The sequence below is a fragment of the Osmerus mordax genome, chromosome 21 (genome assembly GCF_038355195.1).
Source record: "Osmerus mordax isolate fOsmMor3 chromosome 21, fOsmMor3.pri, whole genome shotgun sequence".
NCBI lineage: Eukaryota > Metazoa > Chordata > Actinopteri > Osmeriformes > Osmeridae > Osmerus > Osmerus mordax.
The window spans coordinates 561,295-585,404 of NC_090070.1; the positions used below are offsets into that span (position 1 = coordinate 561,295).

The following is a 24,110-nucleotide window of genomic DNA, read 5'->3' on the forward strand; positions in this document are numbered from 1 at the left end:
TGACAATCACTCACTGCTTGATGCTGTTAAGTCCACCAAATCAGTTATTGAGAAGAGACTGCATCTACAAATCAGCAATGTCAAAGAGCTCATTCAATCTGGAACCATTCAAAACATCATGTGGTCAGCTTCCAAAGAACAGCTCGCTGACTGCTTGACAAAGAAAGGAACATCAGCACTTGTCCTGTTGAGGGCTCTCAACGAAGGTGTCTTATCTTCTTAATCCTCTTCGTCCCTAATGGGACATAAGGCTTCGACGATCTGCCTCCATCTGGACCTGTCTTGTGCCGCATGCTGTGCCTCGCCCTAGGTTAAGTTAATCTCCTTCAGCTCCGCTGTCACCGTTCGCCGCCAGGTGTTCTTAGGCCGGCCTTAATTCCTTTTCCCAGGTGGAGTCCATCGTAGGGCGATCTTGGGGATGCGGTCCTGGTCCATCCTCAACGAAGGTGTATGGCAACTTAATGGCTTCTCTTTATGGTGATCAGTGATACACTGTGATTCAAAGTGAAAATATTAATTCCTGGGGTGTGTGTGGTGTGTTTTTTGTGAAAATGGACTAGGTACGAGGGTTACAGCCTGTGTGAATTCCAATAGTGGATTTAAAAACACCCCCTCCTCTAGTGTTATCATGTTGACTGTGAAAGGTCTTCAATAAAGAATGAAAGGACAAAATAACAAATCAAAGAGACTGATGTGATATAAAAAAAAAAAATCTTTGTTTAGTGAACAGTTCAGTTAAAAGAAGAAACTGAGTTGTTTTTTCTTTTTTCCTTAAGAAAAAGGGGGCGTTTGTTAAGTAAAACTGCGAATGCGCGGTTCGGGGCAAAATGTTTTAGAAGTGAACAATGCCTGTGATGCATGTGTACGGAGAGCTCCAGTAAAGTGATATATTTAATACCTTTTGTTGTCGTCTATTCGAGTTAACACAAAGCTCCCATTCTGGTGGGGTGCAGTTTATAGAAAATGCTGCAAAATACAGTAGTTGTTTTTAATTATTCCAATGTCAGGATCATACCCACAATTGTAAATTAGATGTGCAAACTTCCTTTCCATTCTGACAAGTAGCTTGGAAACAAACTCTTCCCAATGTAGGTGAATCGTCACAAATCATTTTTCAACTAAGACAGAGAGAGTAGGTCATAAATATATTTGTATATCACCTTTAGAATCATTCTTACAAAAGGGCTTTGCATTTATCTAATTCAACAAAGCCAACAGAGTGAAACCAAGTGATTATGAAGACAACAGTATCAACGTGAATCAATTCTGTATATAGAAAGTACAGCATGAATAGTATTCAACAGTATGTAGGTGATCCAAGTCAATATAGACAGATTGAACATATTCATGAGTCAGTGTCATCTGAAATATAATCAGTACAGTCTGAAAACCAAAAGCAAGCGATCACTTGGTGAGAGACACAGTAAGACTCTGCATCAGAACCACCAAGTCTGGTGTCCCTGGAAATGCTAATACATTTTCAGGGTGTGTTTAGAACAACACACATGTCCCTCAAGAGTTCCTATACATTACCAGCCACTTTTAACAACACAAATCCATGTAGTTTAAAATGTGAAAGTGTCAGTCATAGTTTTACCAACATTCTATGCAGTATAACACAGCTTTCCTCCATCACTACAGGTGTAAAGTATCTTTCCTGTGTCCTGTCATGTTGGACTGTAGAGCTTGTGTTAATGCATGTGCTGTCCCAATAGGTGTAGGCCAGTAGTTCTTCCGGCTGTGGGTCATACATAAGTTCTCTCAGGTGGTGACTGCTGGGACAGCTTGGCCCAAGACATCACTGCTTTGAAGTTTCTCTATTGTGGATACGCAGGTGAATGTTTCATTGCCTATTTGTTTCACATAAATAGTCACAGAGTGGGCAGCTGTAGGGTTTCTCTCCTGTGTGGGTCCTCATGTTAACTTGTATACAGCTTTCTTTCCTGCTTTTGGCAACAGCAATGGTGTTGCTAATAGCCTTAATATATGTTTAATGTTATAGTTTGCTGTAGTTAAGCTTGGCAAAGCCAGCTAAATACAATATATACCAGGTATATTGAACTTGCTTCATGGTATAGGCCTCAGCCTCACAGGAAAAGATTTGTTACATTGTTGACATTGATACGGGTTTTCACCTGTGTATCTTCATATGTTTATACAGAGAACAATTATGAAAAAAGTGTTTGCTACATTCCTGACATTGATATGGTTTCTCTCCAGTGTGGGTCCTCATGTGTTGTTCCAGAGAATCATTTCGAGCAAATAGTTTGCTACATTCCTGACATTGATAAGGTTTCTCTCCTGTGTGTCTCCTCATGTGTTTTTCCAGGGTACCACTTCGAGCAAATAGTTTGCTACATTCCTGACATTGAAAAGGTTTCTCTCCTGTGTGTGTCCTCATGTGTCTAACCATATCTGACTTCACACTAAATCTTTTGCTACATTCCTGACATTGATATGGCTTCTCTCCCGTGTGTGTCCTCATGTGTCCAACCAGATTAACCTTCTGAGAATACCGTTTGTTACATCTTTGACATTGATAGGGTTTCTCTCCTGTGTGTGTCCTCATATGAGAAACCAAATTAATTTTCTGACTGAAAGTGTTGTTACATTGTTGACACTGATGTATTGTTTTTCCTGTGTTACGTCTCTGTGGGATATTTTCCCTTGGCTGAGCCTCAATGTTTTGTGTTCTGTTCTGAAAAAGCAGCACTCCTCCATGTTCCTCCTCCAAACTCTGAGCTGTAGGACAGTCTGGAGCTACAACAGAGAGGGGCTGAGAGTCACTGCCTGGTTCTGGTGCTGCATAGTCTTGTCCATCAGGCTCTGCTTTGATTTGCTCCTCAGTTGTGTTGGTGGGTAGAGAATCTCCTTTTCTGTTCTCCACTTTAACAGTTTGGTCAACATGTGAACATTCAGAAACACCCTCCTGATCAGAGTCATGTTTCACACTGGTAGAAATGGACATGGAGTCTGTAGTTTCAGACTGCAGTCCTTGGAGCTGCTTTTCCTCCTGACTGGTCCACAGCTCCTGTTTCTCTTTAATCTGTGGGGGCTCCGGGAGAGAGAGCTGCTGCACATCTGGGGGGAAGAAGAGGCAAGACAACAGTTAGATGTGGCCTGATTTATTATTCTGCAACCTAGATTGACAGCTAAAGAGACCAATTAAAACTAAAGTATGTAGATAGAGATCTCAGCATGGGGTCTCTGGGATGGTCGTCCAAATAGGGAACACTTCACCCCAGTGTTGTAGTACTCGAGACCGGTCTCAAGATCATATTTTGAAGGTCTCGGAAACAACCGCATTTTTACTCGGTCTTGTCTCGGACAAAGAGGGCTCTGGATTTTATTTCAAGACCTGTCAAGACCACAACTGCGGGACAATCACTAAATTGCCTGTGCAATGTTTAATTTATTTGTTAATATCATTACTGTTATTGGATGTAAAACGCCACGCTTCAAATGCAACCAATAACTACAACCTCCTCGCACCCCAAAAGGGAATGAGGTGAAACAGTGGCTGTCTGAAGATTTTGGCCAAATCAGCTGTAATTATATTTGGTTACCTGAACCACAAAGAGTTTACAATAACGTCCAAAAGAAAACACACTGCTTGCGTAAAGAGACACTCACTGAGACGACTGGGACTAGGCCTATATCCAAATTTTACTGGCATTTAGAAAGAAAACATAAAAAAAAGGTAAGCTAGGCGTAAGGCTAGCAAAGCTAGCTACCTAAGTTTGCAATCTGCCTCTGTACCAAAACTCTTCAGAAATCTCTTCCCCCATTACACAGAGATTTAGCGAGTATTAGCTATACTGTATGTAACATACTGTATGTTTCAGGGCGTTAGTTTCAGTTGCTTGCCAGATTTTGTTTGTGATAACAAGCTAGGCCACATAAAGCTATGTAGCTAATGAATAAAAAATCAGTGTTTCCTCTAGGATTTTTTTTTGCAGTGGGGGCAGGTCTGTCAAACAACGAAAATCACCAGTTACCTTAATTTAAATTTGCAAGAACTATAGACTAATACAATAATAGGCTTCAATGAACTGACAACATAAGTTATACGACTTACAGTTCTCAAAGACACACACACGCAATCTCAACTGCGGTGTGAAGCGCGTGTCCGTGCTATTCTCCAACATGCACTCTAATAATCACTGCTGATAGACGGCTTAACATTTTGTACAGCCCTATTTCTGATACCGTGGCGGCAGAAATTTAGCGGGCCGCCACGGCAAAATCAACAGAGGAAACACTGAAAGTTATGTTACATCAATGTTAACTCATGTTAGCTGCATACCTCTCCCGACTTAATAATGTTAAGTTAAAACTGCGCTCCTTCACTTGGGTGAGAGAGAGATGTGAAAGCAGAGACCGAGTACTAGGCTAATGCGCTATTTTTAATAGGCTGTTTGGACTGGCCATAAGCACACGGCACTACTTTAAGAGTGCAAATTTTTTGTTCAAATACCCAGACAGATCCAATCTAACTTTTTACCTAGTCAAACCCTACTGCTTGTGTAGTTTGAGTGGTCTGGTCTTGACCCGGTCTCGCCCTGCCTTGGTCTTGACTAGAGATGGGGATCGTACATTTTTATTGATATTGATACCATTTTCGAGACTGCTTAACGATCCAAGTCTTTATCGATACCACTATCGATAATTTTCTATTATTTATATAACAATGACAAGTAAAACAGATGTAGGCTGGCTAAAAGGAGCACATATTGCCACAATGGATCCTGGCTCTGGCTAAATCTACATATGTCCACTGCAGATGTAGGCTACTATCCACAACCTGGATGAGTAACTAGTATGACTGTGATTGGTCGGTTGACAAAAAGTGACATTGACGACACGTTTTCAACACGTTTCAACAAAAGGCACCTGATATAGCTAAATGACCAGCTAACCAAACCCAAACCTTCCTTATCTTATCTCTATTTTCTTCTGTCTCTGTTTAATTAGCTGATTAAGCAGCCCACAGAGCCATGCTCCCGGTGACTATGTTTTGAATGATCAGCAGCGAGGCGGGGAGGCTAGTCTTTACTCACACACTGCTCGCAAATAATGTTCGCGCACGTATCTCATTTTAAGGGCATATGCGAGTGAAATGGTTGCACTGTAGAGCCCTGAATTGTCTTACTATTGTCAACGATGGAGACTTGCTACGAAGTTGGGGTGTGCTCACCATGCATACCTTGGGTGGAGGAGGATTGTCATGACGGCAGCTGAAAGTGGCACCGTTGCGACTCGAAGACAGTCGAAGGTAGCCTACTGCATTTTCCCTTTAACTGATGCACAATGTTAAGGTGCTTAATCATTGCTGTAGTGTTCCCCCCCCTTGCAAGAAATTACCTTCGTACATTACATGTTGCTTCCTCCTTATCTTTGTCTTTTTTTAAATGTAGCCAAGCCTTTGACTGCTTAGTACGTTCAGCCATCCTAGCAAACAACAAAATGAGCTATGAAGCGAAGCAGGGCGTGAATTAAATTCTTCTTTATTTAGTTTAAAGGCGGTTGGTAGGCAATTCAATTAAATTTAGTAATTTTAATAGCCAATCGATGTATGTTTGTGCACCAGTGATTTGATTTAAATGACATGACTCTTATCTCTCGATACATAAGTTAACATTAAATAATATTAGAATCAGAATCAGAATCAGAAAGGGATTTATTCGCCATGAAAGTTTGCACAGACAAGGAATTTGCTTTGGCAGGAAGGTGCATACAATAAACATATACCTAAAATTTAAATATGTGGACTAACTATACTAAGGGTACATAAACTAGCAGTACTAAGTGGGATAAATATAAGTTGCCGTAATTTACAATATAAAAATACAAAAATACAAATATTACAAAAAATACAAATGTACAAGATACCATGTTATGGTGCAGTGCAAAAGCAGAGTGTTTTAGGCAATAAGTCATTTGAGTCAGTGTGGTCCCTTGGACTTGTTGAAGAGGCCAACAGCGGAAGGGAAGAAACTGTTTTTGTGGCGTGAGGTATTGGTCCTGATAGACCGCAGCCTTCTGCCGGAGGGGAGTGACTGAAACAGGGAGTGTCCAGGGTGGGAGGAGTCGGCCACAATCTTCCTCGCTCGCCTCAGGGTCCTCGAGGTGTGCAGGTCCTCGAGGGTAGGCAGATTGCAGCCAATCACCTTCTCAGCAGTACGGATGATACGCTGCAGTCTGCTCTTGTCCTTGGCAGTGGCAGCAGCGTACCAGACGGTGATGGAGGAGGTGAGGATGGACTCAATGATGGCTGAGTAGAAGTGCACCATCATTGTCTTTGGCAGGTTGAACTTCTTCAGCTGCCGAAGGAAATACATCCTCTGTTGTGCTTTCTTGATGAGGGAGCTGATGTTCAGTTCCCACTTGAGGTCCTGGGAGAGGATAGTGCCCAGGAAGCGGAAGGACTCCACAGTGTTGACTGGGGAGTCACACAGGGTGATGGGAGTGAGTGGGGCTGTGTTCCTCCTGAAGTCCACAACCATCTCCACTGTCTTAAGAGCATTGAGCTCTAAGTTGTTCTGGCTGCACCAGGTCACCAGGTTGGCCGCTTCCCACCTATAATCAGACTCGTCTCCACCAGAGATGAGCCCAATAAGGGTGGTGTCGTCCGCAAACTTCAGGAGTTTGACGGACGGATGACTGGAGGTGCAACTGTTGGTGTACAGGGAGAAGAGCAGAGGAGAAAGGACGCAGCCCTGAGGTGATCCGGTGCTGATGGACCGGGAGTCAGAGACTTGTGTTCCCAGCTTAACGCACTGCTTCCTGTCAGACAGGAAGTCTGTGATCCACCTGCAGGTGGAATCAGGCACGTTCAGCTGGGAGAGCTTGTCCTGAAGCAGGGCAGGGATGATGGTGTTGAAGGCAGAGCTGAAGTCCACAAACAGGATCCTGGCATAGGATGCTGGGGAGTCCAGGTGCTGTAGGGTGAAGTGGAGGGCCATGTTAACTGCATCGTCCACAGACCTGTTGGCTCTGTAGGCAAACTGCAGGGGGTCCAGTAGAGGGTCAGTGATGGATTTAAGGTGTGCCAGCACCAGGCGCTCGAAAGACTTCATTACCACAGAGGTCAGGGCGACGGGTCTGTAGTCATTATGTCCTGTTGGCCTTGGCTTTTTGGGCACAGGGATGATGGTGGAGGACTTGAGACAGGCTGGCACATGGCATGTCTCAAGGGAGGTGTTAAAGATGTGGGTAAACACCGGAGACAGCTGGTCAGCGCAGTGCTTGAGGGTGGCTGGAGAGACAGAGTCCGGCCCAGCTGCTTTGCGGGGGTTCTGCCTCTTGAAAAGTCTGTTAACTTCACCCTCCTGAATGGAGAGAGTCGTCACTGTAGAGGGGGGGAGGTGGGAGGCCTCCTGGGTGGGAAGGGGTAGTTCAAGACTGTCCAATTGTCTTTCAAATCTGCAGTAGAACTCATTCAGGTCGTTGGCCAGGCGGGAGTCGTTAGTGGAGTGGGGGGCTCTGGGCTTGTAGTTGGTAATTTGCCTGAGCCCTCTCCAGACAGAAGCAGAGTCGTTTGCAGAGAATTGGTGTTTTAGCCTCTCTGAGTACAGTCGTTTAGCCTCCCTCACCGCCTTGCTAAACCTGTTCTTCGACTCCTTGAAACTGTCTTTGTCCCCACTCTTGAACGCGGCCTCTTTCTCTGACCTCAACCTTCTGAGTTTAGCTGTAAACCAAGGTTTGTCGTTGTTGTAGCTTACCCTGGTGCGTGTTGGTATACAGCAGTCCTCACAGAAGCTGATGTATGATGTCACAGCCTCTGTGAGCTCATCCAGACGACTATTGGTAGCAGTCGTGAACATGTCCCAGTCAGTGCAGTCCAAGCACGCCCGCAGATCCTCCATAGCTTCACTGGTCCACTGTTTTGATGTCCTCACAGCAGGCTTACAGCGCTTTAGCTTCTGCCTGTATGCAGGAATCAGGTGGACCATGGCGTGGTCAGAGTGACCCAGTGCTGCTCGGGGGACCGCACGGTATGCTTTGCTGATTGTAGAGTAGCAGTGATCCAGGGTGTTTCCTTCTCTGGTAGGGCATTTGATGAATTGTCTATATTTTGGGAGTTCTTGAGTGAGATTGCCTTTGTTAAAGTCGCCTAGCACAATAACCAAGGAATCCGGATTTTCATGCTCCACACTCAGTATCTGGCTGGCGAGCACACGTTGAGCCTCGTTGACGCTAGCCTGCGGAGGCATGTAGACGCCAACCAGAATGAATGATGCAAACTCTCGTGGCGAGTAAAAAGATCTACAGTTAATAAAAAATGATTCCAGATCAGGAGAACAGTGCTGCAGAATCACTGTCACATCTTCACACCAGCCATTGTTAATGTAAAAACAAATACCACCGCCTTTCGTTTTGCCAGAGAGCACAGGGTTACGATCCGCTCTCAGCAGTTTGAAACCTGCTAGCTGTAGCGCAGAGTCTGGGATCAGTTCACTCAGCCATGTCTCCGTAAAGCACAAAACGGAAGATGAATGAAAGTCTCTGTTTTTCCACACCAGTAGCTGAAGTTCATCCAGTTTGTTGCTCAGTGAACGCACGTTGGAGAGAAATATCCCCGGTAACTCTGTGCGTGCCCCACGCCGACGGAGTCGCACCAGAGCACCGGCTCGTTTGCCTCTCCTACGGCGCTTCGCTGCTAGGACAAAGCCGAGGGTGGCTTTGACTATAATTCCCACTAATTCCGCCGCTGGAAGCAGAAAAGTGGGAAATAAATCCACAGGAGTTGTAGTCCTGATGTTTAGAAGTACTTCTCTAGTTAGAGAACCCCGGAAATCTTGGCAGAACACTGAATTAACAGACAAAACAAGACAAAAAAGAGCGCACCTAACGACCGAGGCAGCCATCATCGGCGCCATCTTGGATCTCTCTTGGATAGCCACTAGTCTCGATAGCAGTATCGATAAGCTTGAACCTTATTGATATTCGGGTTTTGAGAAATTTGGAACCAAGTCCTTATAGAACCTTGTATTGATCCCCATCCCTAGTCTTGACTCGGTCTCGTCCCCTCAAAGTCTTGGTCTTGTCTTGATCTTTAGGCCCTCTGGTCTTGGTCATGACTTGGTCTCGGTTTAGGTGGTCTTGACAACAACGCTGCTTCACCCAACCCTGATCCAAAGATGTTAAGACTTCACAGTCAATTTCACCACCACTATTGTTTACAGCAAATTGTACAACTGGTAATTCTGGGGGGTGTTCCATCAACGTCGCTAACGCAAGTCTCGCTAACGCAAGTCTCGCTAACACAAATAAGTCTCACTTGGGTAAACGTCAAGTTAGACTTAAGCCTCAAGCCGTTCCACTAACGTTCTGTTCCACTAACAGGCAACGCTAATTCAAGCTAGACCTCAATAAGCTTAGACTGTGCAGCTCAGATCAGGCAATCGTCGAAAAGTTATGTCGCTAAAAGCAAAGCGTAAACCAGCAAAGTGGTGTTATTTTCAGCAGTGTAAATTGATTTTTTAAAGTTTTTTTTGGAGTTGTCCCCAAAAAGGGCTTGTTGACGCAATTAACACGGCATGGGAGATTTTTGTCAAACCATTACGGCCGTTAAAATGCGTAAATTGTAGGCCTTCTAAATCTACTTAACATAACTATATAGTTAGGCCTACTGATAATTAGTGTAATTTGATGAGCTGTCTGAAACCGTTCTGACAGTAGCTATTAGGGATGCTCCGATCTGATCGGCGCCGATCCATATCGGCCGATATTCCCATTATCGGTTTTGATCTGCGTTCTCAAAACGGCCGATCAAACATGGCCGATCAGATGACATAAAATCTGCAAGAACTACTATCAGAGACGTTTCAATAAAACGTTAGATAGGCATTTCAGGCCGCCAATGGTAAGAAATTATTCTTTAACCTTTATATGCGTGAGTTCTAAATATTTCCGACGCTTCCACCAGAGTTTGTTTTTCCAAAACGGAAGCTAGCTAGCTTTAGTTAGCTTCTGTTACCTAGCAACCTAGCATAATACTCATAGCAATGCTACTACCTGCTAGTGTTACTTGTTAGCCTCTAATTGTACATTTTGAAGCCATACTATAGCGTTTGTCATAGTTTTTGCCTATCGGAAAATAGTCGGTTGGAATTTTGTGCGACGTTACTCTGTGAGACCCGCATTCGAACAAAAACAGTCACGGACAGCCACTGCTTTTTGGAAGGCCAATAAAGACCTCTTTCCTGCTCTCGCACAAGCAGCACGAGTCTTCCTCTCCGCACCTTGTACAAGTGTAGATAGCGAGCGACTTTTCAGCACAGCAGGGCATATTTTAGATGAGAAGAGGAACAGGTTGACTCCTAAAAATGCTGATATGCTTATATTTATCAAGGCAAATCTTCCAGTGATGCTGCTTAATCAGAAGTAAGGTTTGAATACTCTAGTATGCCCCCTCTCCGAGTGAGTGAGTGAGTGAGTGCGTGCGTGAAGTGAGTGAAGTGAGAGAGTGAGTAAAGGATGTGAGAGTGAGTGACACTATACATGTTTTGTTTTTTTGTTTAATTGCTAACTTCCTGTGCACCTTTTATCTTTATTCTGTCTGTTATCTCCTGCTAAATGCAGACAAATTGCCTTGAAACTGACTGACTTGAAACATATTGGACATTTGGCTATAGCCTGTTTATGTTGCAGTTAAGTTTGTATTATTTTTCCACAGGAAAGCTACTGTATAAGCTCCGAGTTCTCTTGAGAGCCTCTAGAGAGTGGAATGTTGCACATGTGATTCTTTTGTTGTGATTTTTATTTTTATTATTATTTTAATACTTATTATTATTTACACATTTTATAGTAAGCGAGAGAGCTTCTACACTGGAATGTTGCACGTTCCCTGCAATAGAACGGATGGTTGTCAATTCATGATACTCTCTCGTCTCATAATTTAAATACTTAAAATACAATACCAATGTTGTTAAGAATAATTAATTTCATAAATAATGCTACACAATAAATAGAATGCTTCGATCGGTGATCGGTATTATCGGATCGGCAGATTCAGATTTCAGCACCAAAAAACCTGATCGGAGCATCTCTATTAGCTATGGCTCAATATTCTCAACAGGAGATTGAGAATAATAGGCCCAAAAAGAACGTGGCAGTAATTGAAAATTGTAGGATAACATTTAAAACACTGAAGAAGGCCATGGTTAATTGCACTTGATGTGGGCTAATAATGTTTTTGTCTTCACATCTTGAACAAAATGTATAAATTACTTCAAAATAACTTTGCCACCAGGGATGGAAATTAGCACCCGCCACCAGCCAAATGCAAGTGATTTTGTGTTGTGGCGGGTAAACTCGCTTCACCTACCGGCCACCGTGGTGGGTAAATACAATTATTACACGGCTGTTCTTAATGCTGTAGAATGCCCCAACGTTCTGCAGTCAATTATTTTTCGATAACAGACCGTTGCTATGTATAACTGACCGCTGTCAAGAGAAGTGGCCTTTTTGCCTCGGATTCACGTCTTTCGTAGCACTCCGCAAGTAGTCCGGTAACTTTTCAACTCCAGCGTACTCCGTTGCGACGTCAGCTGATTTGAAGCCTAAAGAATGTTCAACGTCTATGAAGTTCAACGTCTTTGGCGAACTATTTCTCTGCTGATCAACACTGCAAATGGTAACATATAAATTGTAATAAGACACTGTGTTAAGTTTTTTTTTTGGCAAGTAGCCGTGTAATAAGCAGGATAATGTATAGAACGCCGTTGTCATTATCGGGAAAATAAGCCCCTTCAGAGCGAAGCTACACCCCTCCGCTTTGCATCGGGGTGCTGTTCGCCCTGTTGTGGAAGAAGAACGCTCAGGAAAGCACCTCTGAAACTTCAGAATCTGATTCTGATGAGCAGGAGTAAACTGTACTGGGATTGGGGAGGATGGGTGGAGGAATGTTAGTTTGTTGTTTAATCTGCCCTACTCATTTAATGAAATGTATATCAGTTCGTGGTTTGTTTATGTATAAAAGAGAAAGTGTCAGTGTTTCATTGAAACTGAGATTAAATAAACTGCTTAAGTATTGTAGATCTTGTAGTATTAATTTTCACATGCAGTTACACATTGTCGGTTAAAAACAAGAAAGTGGCTGGTAAAAACATTGAGTGGCTGGTCGATTTTGAAATCGATTTTGAAATTGACCAGCCACAGTGGCCGGTGGACCAAAAATGTAATTTCCATCCCTGTTTGCCACACACATTTATTAACTGATAGGCTAAATGCTGAGCTTTAATATAAAAGGGAAAGATAACCATGACTAAAATGGGGATTCACTGAAATAGGTATTATTGCACAGATCCAGCACAAACTTTCAGATCAGAAGGTGACCCAAACTGTAGCACACTTTGCTAGGCAGAACAGTCATTTAAAATTTCTCAGCATGACTAAGAATATATCATTATTATATTACGCGTGCATATTATATCCAAATCCAATTATTACTATTCTGGCTGACAGTGTATGGACAGCTGCCCCAGATTTCAAGATTGGGACACTGTCATGTAGGCGCAGCATAAAGGGCACTTCATAACAGCACCCTTTTCCACTGGAAGTAAGGGAACGGGAACAGTCAAATTTAGACCAATGTAAGGGCACCTTATAGGGTACTGCATTACATTTTCTCTACCATAAAGGAACTCATGAAGACATGTTTTGAAATTTATAGAGGGCACATTATAATTTATTGTGTTAAGAGGCACCCTGGGCACTCAAGCATATTTCACAATGTGAATGGCAGACAGTAGGGCACTTACGTCTCATTTTTGCCACTCTAGAGACAGGGCTCCAGACTGCGACCAAATGGTCGCATTGTGCGACCAGTTTTTGAGACAGTGCGAGCATTTTTTACAAGTACTCGCGCATGTGCGACCAACTAATTTGGAATTTATTGGGTGTGCACAACGTCAGCACACGTTAGCAACGACGCATAGATACCACGTTCTAGTAAGACAGCAATATCAGCGAGCCCTCAGCATTAGTACCGTAGCTAAAGTCTTGGAATGTTTAGGCTATTTTTCGCTAGGTTCCTACGAACATGTCTTTATCTGCCAGACAAGTGGGTTCCCTTTCGTTCTTTTGGTGAGCTGTCTCACGAGCCCTTCTTACCCGGCGTCATGGAGCCGAGCAGCTAAATACTTATTTAGCACTAGCGTTGTTAGCTACGTTATCCCTGCATGTGTTAGCGCTGTTGCTCAGCAAGTGTGGTGTAGGACAGGGGCGATTCTAGGATCAGACATTCAGGGGTGCTCAGCCCCCAATGAAAATGTGACATGAATACAGTGCGTTGCAAAAGTGCTAAACCCCCTTGCTAATAAATCCCTAATTTCACTGGATAACAATTAATTCATTTATGTATTATTATGCAAAATATTGCAGGAATGAAAAAAGGAGACATTGTTACAACAAAACCAAAGACTTATAAGTTGTGTTATTCTGTTAACATGTTTAACCATTTATTAAACACATCCTGGATATAAAAAGAACAAAAATGAAATCACATTTCTAGTGATAACAAATAAAAAGGTCAGCAAAACAACTGACTTTTAACCTCAAACATGACGTGCTCTCTTCCCTGCTGACAGCCATCTCTGCACAACTCTGTCTGGTTGAAACTGAAACCTCTGGTCCCTCAATGCTAATATATAAAAGCTCCCCTAGCATTTCATCAGTATGATACTAAGTACCCAAGTCGACACCATTCTTCTGCTGCAGTTCAATAGCCTGGGGGAACGAGGTGAACGGCTGGCTCGTCTTAATTACGTGATATGCCGTTGTTATAAGTCGTGCAATAACACGATGGGCATCTGCATTTAAATTCCTGACCAGCATGGTCAACGGCCTGGAAGATGGATTGTCAACCATCCGCTTAGCTGTCACGCAAACCAGGTGCTGTCTGCTAGCATGGCTGGTCAGGGATTGTTTTCGAAAATTGTCGGTGCCTGCGTAAAAAGATCCACTTTTGTCTGCTTTAGACGGGAACATATGACAGAAGACACAGTGCATCTTCGTTCCATTAAAAAAGTTGCTTCCGATGGAGTTGATTAAAAAAGTTGCTTCCGTTTGAGCTCGTAGCTTTACTTTGCTGCCATCTTCACTTTATTGTCTTGCGCCAGTCTCGCGCCAGTTGTAAAAAAAAATATCGAGATTAGAGAATTACAATTTGACACTATACTCACTACTCAACTCTTGCTTTGCCAACTGTGCGCCCCAAGAGCTGCAAAGTTATTTATGCATTTAGCAGATAGCAAAACATATGAAGGATGTTAACTTTTACAATGCAAATTATTTTTTCAATCAATAATTTGCAGTGGCCCGATTGGGCTAGATTAACTGTCCCGACGTTACTTTTTACTGGCCCCGGGCAAGCCTTGAATGACAATAAAATCTATCAAGATAATCTATGCTGGGCCTGCTGAACCTATACCTCTTCTAAATATACTGGTCAGGGAAGCATTACTTCTGTCTCTGAAGACCCTTGGGGCTGGTGGGATAAACGCTCTTTGTATAATCTGAGCACCTTCATCCACAGAGTTGTCAAAAAACAGATAAGCCATAATTGATTGTAACTTGTCTAGACGCTCTGCTTAGTATCTAAGGCCTTATTTTATGTCAATTAACCAGAGGTGTCAAAAGTATTCACATCCATTACTCAAGTAGAAGTATAGATACTACGGTTTAAAAATACTTCTGTAGAAGTTGAAGTATCAATTCAAGCTTTTTACTCAAGTAAAAGTATAAAAGTACTGGTTTCAAAACTTCTTAAAGTATAAAAGTAAAAGTAGTAAGGGGAAAAAATGCCATTAAGGACAAAAGCTTAGGCACAGGGGTCTATAATGCACGATCCCACCTCCCCCCAAAAAAAACATTTTTCCAAAGGCCATAATGACTTGTTATATTGAAATGTTAATATTGAAAAATGTGGGCTGCACCTGTTTATGCCCATTGAAAATGAATGCATTTTAGTACAATGCAAATACATTAAAGAACCATAAATGTGTAGCCTACTACTAAGCATTAACATGTGTTTCATGGAGCGCAAGATATGATGACTAGTTGCCTATAAGTATTGTAATGCTGCAAAAAGTCAAACTTCAGAGGCATGTTATCAATAGCCTTTATTCAAATTTTGAGTTTGTGAAAAGCCATTAGCTCGTGGTAGCCTACTTGGGTGCGCAGAGCTTGCATCGCATTCGAAAGGAGTTGTTTTTGCATCCAAACATGTTGAACAATTCTTCCAGGTACGGCCAGGGATGTAGAAGGGTTGGTTAATCTTCCTAGCTACCAACCTCCTCGCTGGTGCTTGGTTCGGACATTTTGCTCGAGTTCTCTTGAGTCTCCACCACGGACATCTTCGTAGGCTACATACGTCTGCTATTTCCTTGCTGGAGTTTGACGTGATTTTGTGTCATGTGCAGGTGATGGATCACGTAAACCAATAGGGTGTCGGAATGTTATATGTTTATACTTCTCATCCAACCACAATCAAATTCACTCTATCCGGATGGCGTGTTTTTTCTGGATAGTTTTTTTTGAACGATGACAAGCCGGAATGAAAACAAGCCGAACTGAAATTGGAGTAACGAGGCTATTTAAAAAATGTAAGGAGTAGACAGTACAGATAACTGCGTGAAAATGTAAGGAGTAGAAGTAGAAAGTCGGCTGAAAAATAATTACTTCAGTAAAGTATAGATACCCAAAATTTCTACTTAAGTAAGACACCTCTGCAATTAACCAATGGCATTTGAAAACAGTTAAAGTGACATTATTTCTTTAACTTGTTTATTTAAATTAATACATTCTTTGGAGATGATAAACACGTAAATTAATTCTGTCTGCACTTCAAAAAGTCTGCACTTATGTTTCCGAACAAAGTGCTTTGCGTGCAGGAATTTACTAGCCTGGTCCTAACCAGGCTAGTAAATTCATTTGTACAGAGAGTCTGGGCTCACTCCATTGACAAGCGTTAATTTCCTTGAAGGTGGTACTCTGTTGAGGTTTAAAACTATTGGATCTGCCCAGAGCCACTCTGGATCTGCCATAACCAATCGCTAGCGTTCGCCTTAGCCAACTCCTTCACGACTAACGGAGCTAGCTGTAAAATCAGACGAACCCCGTGGGGATCAAAGATTGTTCTTCCTCCGGCTTTAACTTCTGGATATTCGGCAGCGTTGCCACAACGGACTGAATGGCTTCGCTCGCATCTTTCTCCGCTGCCATTACGGAACTACAACACAAACTAGTGCACAACATCAACGTCATCGTTCTCAGCCACTCCCTCTGTTCGCTGAATGCCAGGTAGAAAGTTAACCGGAGACATCTGACTTACGTACCTCAAGCCCAGACGCAGTACAGAAGCAAAATCAAAATTGAGCAGAAGTACATAGGAGGGCAGAGCCAGGCTAGGAATTTACTCGACGGAACTGTCTTTTGAGGTTCAGTTTCTGCCTGTTATTTGCAACACATCTTAGTTTAGCTAGAGCCCGTCTGTTTAACTCGACTTTTAGCCTGACACGGAGCAGGCTAGTTCCGAAGTATAAGTTACCTTGGTCATGTAGGTATAACTACAACAAGCCACCTTAATGGAACGGAACTCTCGCTGAAGTAAGCGAGACTTGGCGAAATAAGTCTCGCTTTTCCGTAATCAACGTTGATGGAACACCCCCCAGAGGCCTGTTCCATAAAGGCTGCTCAAAAAAGTTGGACTTAAAGTCCCAAACCTGACTTGCATTAGATTAATTAGTCAAGCGGGGCTAAAGCGGTTCCATAAAGGCCAATTTCAGCTCACGCACTCTTACTAATTCAAGTCAGATTTAAGTAGTCAAGCTAATTGCGCGTGCACCCTATTCTTAAGCCGCCCGACAGGTAAAACATGGATCATACAATCCACCACGGCAAAAGCAATGCACACGGCCACGTGACTTCTTCCAGAAAGAACGTTCCCTTTAAATCATGTACAATGACAGCTCCCTCATCCACCGCTTCATCAAAATAAAATGACACGCCATGATTGACGTGAACGATAGGCTACGTAGGTCGAGGACCTTTTTAGACCTTTGCTTCGTTGATTAAAAAACAGACACCCTCTAAACACATCTAAATTGACTTTTTTTTGACATTGTTTAAAATAAATAGCCTACTATTAATCAATACATTATCCATAGCCTAAGTTTTTAACATGGTTTTGTGTCAGGGAAATGGAGGGTATGGATTTAGGTTTGTTTAGCAATTGTAGGCTACTATTAACAATAGCTATGATGATTATACTCTGATCATTTAGATTAAGATATAGGCCTATGCCTGATGCCTATAAACATTTGAAATCACAAACTACCATAGCCATACATTTAACGGTACATGTATTCGTACCGAACCGTACGGTACGGGTGTCACGGTTCGGTGCATGAAATTACACGGAGAATACACGGTATAAAAATAAATAAAACTTGCGTGCAAATTAATTAATGTAATGCAGAACTACTGTTAGATACTCGTGTTCTTTCGGGAAATCTAATCTGTAGCTCTGAAGCTCTGATTGGCGCCGCCGTGAGTCAGAGGTAGCACAGTGCAGCTAGCTAGCAGCACTAAGGACGAGTATGGCGATTGGTGGCGACCCACGAGAGATAGCGGACCCGCCGGCCGTTTTAAGATTGCAAGTTTGGGAAAACTTTGGTTTCCCATTCAGTTACAGTAGTACAGGCGATAGAGTGGTGGATAAGACAAGCACTATGTGTCGGCGTGGTTCAGCAGTTGTGGGCAGTGACGTGCAGTCTGGGTAGGCAAGGTAGGCACTGCCTACTGTTGTAAAAATTGAAGATGTAACACATTTATCCTGTATAAGAATGATTCTGTGTTCAGTATTCCTTGGGTGCAAAGAGAGGCCTATCCCCAAATCTGAACTCTGGGTAAACATACAAGACCCTTATCTTGGGGCTGAGGACTTAGAAGAAGGGGGTTGGTGTGGTTGTTTTAAGGAGATACTTTGTGACAAGGGCTATAGGTGGAGACGCAAGGTCTGGTGACCATTTGTTGACACCTATGTGAAGGAGTTTACGACCCCAGGACCGGAGATCCTGTTGTTGTGTTTCAATCAGGGTTGATGTCGTAAACACGCACACACGTAAGCACGCACACATGTGGCGCGCCAGGTCTATGCAAGGGAGCCATTGAAGAAGAGCCTTGGGACATTTGCATGCCTTTGTCTTAACCAATGACTGTATGCAGACAGAACATGCTAGCAGACAAACTTTGTAGCACAATGGGGTGTGATGTTTTTGTCTCCTTGTGGGCCGGCCGCAAGCAATAAAGCTTTCTTAAACTTGTTCCCCGACTTGACTGTGCAATGCTTGATAGATTAATATTCCTGACACCTACCCTGCCAAAATTCAAACGTAAACATTTTCATTAAATCATTTTATTTAATAAGCTTGTATTTGTATTTTTACTGTTTATTCTTGTGATTTATATATGCAATGTGCGTTTTATTCCAATCGTTTAGACATTACGATGATGAATGTAGCAGTTACGCATAATCAAATACAAAAAATATTGTAGAATAAGCAGTGCTTTTACTGTCCGTTCACTGCGGACGACAAGCGAAAAACTCACTTGCGCACTTCGATCCTGTATTCTTCAACATGTACAGTACCAGTCAAAGGTTTGGACACATTTTCCCATTTAAGTGCCTAGCCTCTTACTGACATCCCCGCACGTCACTGGTTGTGGGGTATATGACTGGAAATACATCTAACATGCTAACGCATATAACTCATCTGGCGTGTGCTAAATGACTAAAAATATCCGACGCCATCAACCAGGTGTGCCAATCACTGGAACGAGACAAAATATGTTTTTCAACTTCTCCCTACAGTGCTTAACCAGCCATTAGATACACATACAAATAGGGCCAAATAAATTACTGACGCAAACGGAATCAGTCATCTTCAATGCACCGTATTCACTCATAGAGGAACCTGGTTTGTTTTGCTTTTCCCTCCATTGTACCGAACTCGTACAGAACCGTGATGTCTGAACCGCGGTATGAACCGAACCGTGACTTCAGTGTACCGTTCCACCCCTAGTGTGTAGCGTATCAAAGCATTGTTCATCATTGTTTAATGCATTAGGCTAAATGTTGTAGCCTATGTAGGCTATTTAAGTTGATTTTCTATCAATGTAGCCTACATATTAAACTGTTGAGAATAAGAAAATGAGAATGTCCGTGGTAAATCATTGTTTTCCCGTTGGGTCAGTGTTACAGGAACGTCTGGTTAAGCAAGAACACGGTCTAAGCCTGACAATAGGGGTTATGCGGAGCGCCCAGCGTTCGAACCGGAAAACAGATGTAATCGTTTCCGCTTCTCACTTCCGTACACATCTGCAGCGCTAGGTGATGCAAAGAACTTATATTGACAGAGAAGTTCAAGCATTTTATAAATTATATTACCCTCTACATTAGGCTAAGTGTGACAGGTAAGAATAAAGTGATGAGTTTATATAATGTTATAATAGCCTAAAGTTAGACCATTTCCCAGGAGGTAACCTAACGCTAGCTCTACACATTACAATGTTAGCCTACAGTACATAAGTTATAATGTAATAAATATATATGAATTCAGCAAATTAATTTTTTGAAGCTCATTTTAATTTACTGTCATATCCATATAAATCAGTATTCTGGTTTCTATGGCTAGGACCTGCAGTTCCTAGAAGGAATTAAGTTTACTAGCCTACTACTAGACAAAAAAAACGTTAAAGTTAGCAGGTGCATAAGATTACGCTACCGACCAAATTTACCTGTCAGGGTCTTTGGGAAAGCGATGAAAGGCATCACATTGGTAGTTGTTGCAGTTGATTGCCGAACACTGTGTTCTTTGAGTCCACTTGGACTTCGTTGTCATATTGTGTCTCTTTCTGTGTAACTGTTATAACTAGCTAGTATGTAACTTTGTTACTATTAGTCCAGGCAAAGTAGCGTTTTACGACAGACAATGTAATTTTTTTTTTTTGCAGCTTAGATCATGTGTGCCAATAAGGCCAGGCAACATTACACCCTAATGGGGCTATTTTTCCATTACTCCTATCAAAATGAAACTTTACACACTGAAACTACCCTTGACAAGTAAATTTTTTTGTACTACAAGTTCTTTAAAAATGAATGTTAATATGCAAATGAGCTATACACTAATCGAATATGCCCAAAATACACCCAAATAGGCTTAATTTTTTCCTTTACTCCTACCACAATAAAACTTAACATAGTAAAAGTATACATAACTTTTTTTGTATTACAACTTTCTTTTGAAATTAATTTGAATATGCACGAGTTCCACACTTATTGAATATACTCTAATTTGAATAGGCAGAAACACCATTCATATGACAAATACATCGGCCCAATCTTCATCCAATCATCCTTCTGCCAATGACCTGATGGTCATTATTGGCATAAATCTCCCATCCAAAACATGCCACCCCCAGTCTTTTGGTCCATACGTTCACTTCCCCCTTTCTACTCCATCATTTGGTAAAAGACCCAAAGACTATGGAACTTTGCAGCTGTTGACGTTGGAGGGATAGTTACATTTATGCATTTAGCAGACGCTTTTATCCAAAGCGACTTCCAAGACAGAGCTTTACAAAAGTGCATAGGTCACTGATCATAAGAACGAGATAGCCCCAAACATTGCGGATAGCCAAAACATGAAGCATACATTGTGAAAAACCAAATAAGTCCCAAAGAGAAGAACCATAAGAGCATGTTTAGACAAGTTACAATTAAACAACATGAACTTCAGAAGTGCAAGAGTGTACCTGTATAAAAAGCAAGCAACAATAATATAATTCACAGCGAGTAAAATAACTTTTAGTCAGTTACAACTAACCAACAAGAGCAACAAGTCTCTCAATTAGAGTCATTGTGATCCTGGAGGAAACTAACATCAGGTCCAGCCAATCGTTCCTAAGTACCGGAACAAGTGCGTCTTGAGCCTTTTCTTGAACGTGGGGAGACAGTCAGTGTCTCTGATGGAGGTGGGGAATTGATTCCACCATTGGGGGGCCAGACAGGAGAAGAGCTTGTGTTGGGACCGGGCACTCTTGAGCGGTGGGACCACCAGACGGTTGTCAGAAGAAGACCGTAGTTGGCGGGTGGGGGTGTAAGGCTGGAGGAGAGACTTGATGTAGTCGGGTGCAGTCCCATTTACCGCTCGGAAAATAAACCGAGTCTCCACTATATTACGCTGCACCTCAAAATGCTTCTGACCTTAGATCACAATACTTTCTTTTAGCAATTTACAATGTTTATTGCTGCATATATAGCCTAACTCTTACATACATATACAGTACATTTGCCTCAACCCTTACTGTAGTTCTGGGCTTGTGCTATTGTTTCTGTGCAGGCATGAACAGGGCGGACAACCTGGACATTGAGCTCTGAGTAATGAGCTGTCTGAAAGAGCAGTGCAGCAGTGTCATTACACACTGCTGTGCCAGCTTTGCACGAACACTGATTGGAGGTCATGACGACAGGTTCTGAATGACGTAGCACTATCTGTGTAAAATACACAAAGAGACAAATAGACAAACATTGATACTGATGTATCCTTTGAAGTGTTTTTGAAGTGAATTTTGCTACTATTCAGATACCGCTGAATTAAGAATTGGCCTAGTAAAGTTGCTGGGGTTTGTTGACAAGGGGTTTCCTACAAGTCTATTACAATACGAGGTGAGGTATACCATACCAAATATGTTGCAATAGAAAGATTTACTGTCAATCAACTTCGCCCCAATTACCTTACTTCTCCACTAACAGGTAGACTATAGCCATTTATCAAGTGTCTCAGAAGAATGTTTACATAGTCGAGAACCAGGGTTCTAAATTAACACCCGCCAAATGCGGGTTAAAATTCATTTTGGCGGGTGTTAATAAAAACTCACTAGCCAGTTTGGACGGTGATGAGGCATTACATGAATGATACATAAGGCTCTGTTCTCGACATGGTCTCGGTCATTTATCCCCTGGCAGTACTTCCTACGTTTCCCATGAACACTGTGCCGTAATGCTACGTGATAACGTTTTATACGCCCATTGGCTGCGCGCAGTTTGAAGTGAAACCAACGCGAGAAACCATGGAAACGAACGGAGCGTCCACCAGAAAACATAGGCGTTAATAAGAGCTAACTAGAGTAGTAGAGGAAAGTAAACTAGAGAGGATACAATTTCTGGGGAAATTGTAGGGTGTGCTTGCTTGCGTCGGTTGCACAGGGGTCTGTCTATTTTATATAAAAATGCATCGGGCCTACTTATTATTTATAAAGATTACATAGATTTAAAAGCATCTTTTTTTTGCTGCTCATTTACAACTCAAAATATGAGTGAAGTGTAGAATGAAATATGATGTCTTCTCATTTCCCCTGCAAGAGGCAGCTGACAGGCTGAATCAAAACGAATACATTTGGCAGACCGGTGTACAAATGGACCTAATCTCTATGACTTAAACGTCCTTTTAAGTTGTCCCTTCTCGTGATATTTTCAGGCATTTAGCCTACTCATATTGCATTCATTCATTAATAAAGAACCCCCTTTGAAGATTATTCTACGACTTTACCGGCAGAAGATAGAATCGCGATTCAAACAGTACCATCTGCTAACTGAAAATATGCCCCCAAAAACGTAAATAAGCTTGACATTTATTTAGTGGAAAATAGCTCATTCATAAAAAGCTCACTGGTAGCGATCATTGTCAGTAACAACTCAAAATGCGATATAGCCCTGTGTGGAGAAGCTGCCCCGGTAAATTCTACTACTACAGTACAGTACTAGACTACTGCTGTGTTCGTCTTGATAGCGATTGCGTTGGTTGAATTCGATTAAACGTTCCGTTGTACGGTTTAGGCTGAAATTAATTATTTTCATGAACAGATTGACAAAGTTTAGGCTGTGGCAATGAAGTTCAGGTTAGTAGTCAGATAGTTTCCCTACTGAAAGACTTTTGAGTAAGGGGAGTGCCGAACATGTTCTGTTGCCGTTTGACTTAAACAGCTGAGGAGTTGTTGTTAGCTACTCACACTACTAGTGTGATAGTCCTGTTTTAAAGTGTTTGACTAGAAAGACTGACATAGATTTTGATGGTTTGACAGTGCAGGCTGTCGAGATAGTTTTAGCCAGCCTGGTTAAGGTGTGTAGCAGCATGCTAGCGGACCACTTAGTGCATGGACGCTATGCAGATGTGTCTGAGGAATTGGTTGCCCAACTTGCCTCAGCACCTAAAACCAATGTCAGTTGTGAGCGCGACTTTGGTTTTTTTGATAGGCTTCTTCGAGAGAAAGCTAGGGCAAAGGTCAACACACTAGAGGGCATGATGCTTTTCAAGCAGAATCGGTCTTGGGAATGGCTGTCAGGGTTAGATAGAGACAGGAAGGCACAGGTGTTGTCTGTAGCTAGAGCATCAGTGCAAGAACAGAGAGCCGTTTTCTGTGAGCGTGCTCAAGCCATTAGGGATGAGAGACTTAGAATTTTGCAGGCGTCTAGGGTCAAAGAGAGAGAGAGGGAAGTTAGGGATGTTGCCACAAAGCAAAAGCTGACATTGGAGATCGGTAAGTATGGGGGCTTGTGGACAACTTTAGATGAAATAGATGAGCAACTAGAGAGTTTAGGTGAGAGATCCAAACTGTTAGCTGTATCAGCACAGTTGAGGTTTAGACGGGTGGTACTAGGGATGAAAAATGAGAATGGTGTCTTCAATCTAAGTAAGGACAGGAGAAGATTGCCTTTAGAGACTCTCACTAGGAATCTTAGGAGTGTAGTTCAGGCACCTCTAGAGTTGGAGGACACTGAGGATAGGCAGTATGGGTGTGCATCAGCACATGTTTTTGCAGAGGCAAAGGCTGAATTTATACGCCTTGCTGAGAAGCAGCAGGCACTTGTTCGGGATTCAGGTAGGAAGAGGGGGGGCTCTCAAAGGTCATAGTACCTGATGTGCAGTCGGCAGACCAGCTCCTTGGTAAAATCATCAGACATGGGTTTGATGAAGATGGGACTAAAGTCTGGTACAGAGCCACAGTTATAGGGGAAAAGGAGGTAAATGGTAAGACCATTT

At 42.4% G+C, this 24,110-nt stretch overlaps 1 protein-coding gene across 1 annotated transcript in view; it reads right to left on the bottom strand.

Moving 5' to 3' along the window:
• Positions 1-1,002: 1,002 nt before the first annotated feature.
• The window catches only part of LOC136965159 (zinc finger protein 37-like), a 135,509-nt gene continuing 112,401 nt past the window's right edge, over positions 1,003-24,110 (bottom strand). Inside the window, exon 3 of the mRNA XM_067259197.1 lies at positions 1,003-3,081. Coding sequence (XP_067115298.1) covers positions 2,132-3,081 — 950 coding nt within the window. The 3' untranslated portion in view covers positions 1,003-2,131. The remainder of the gene's footprint in view (positions 3,082-24,110) is intronic.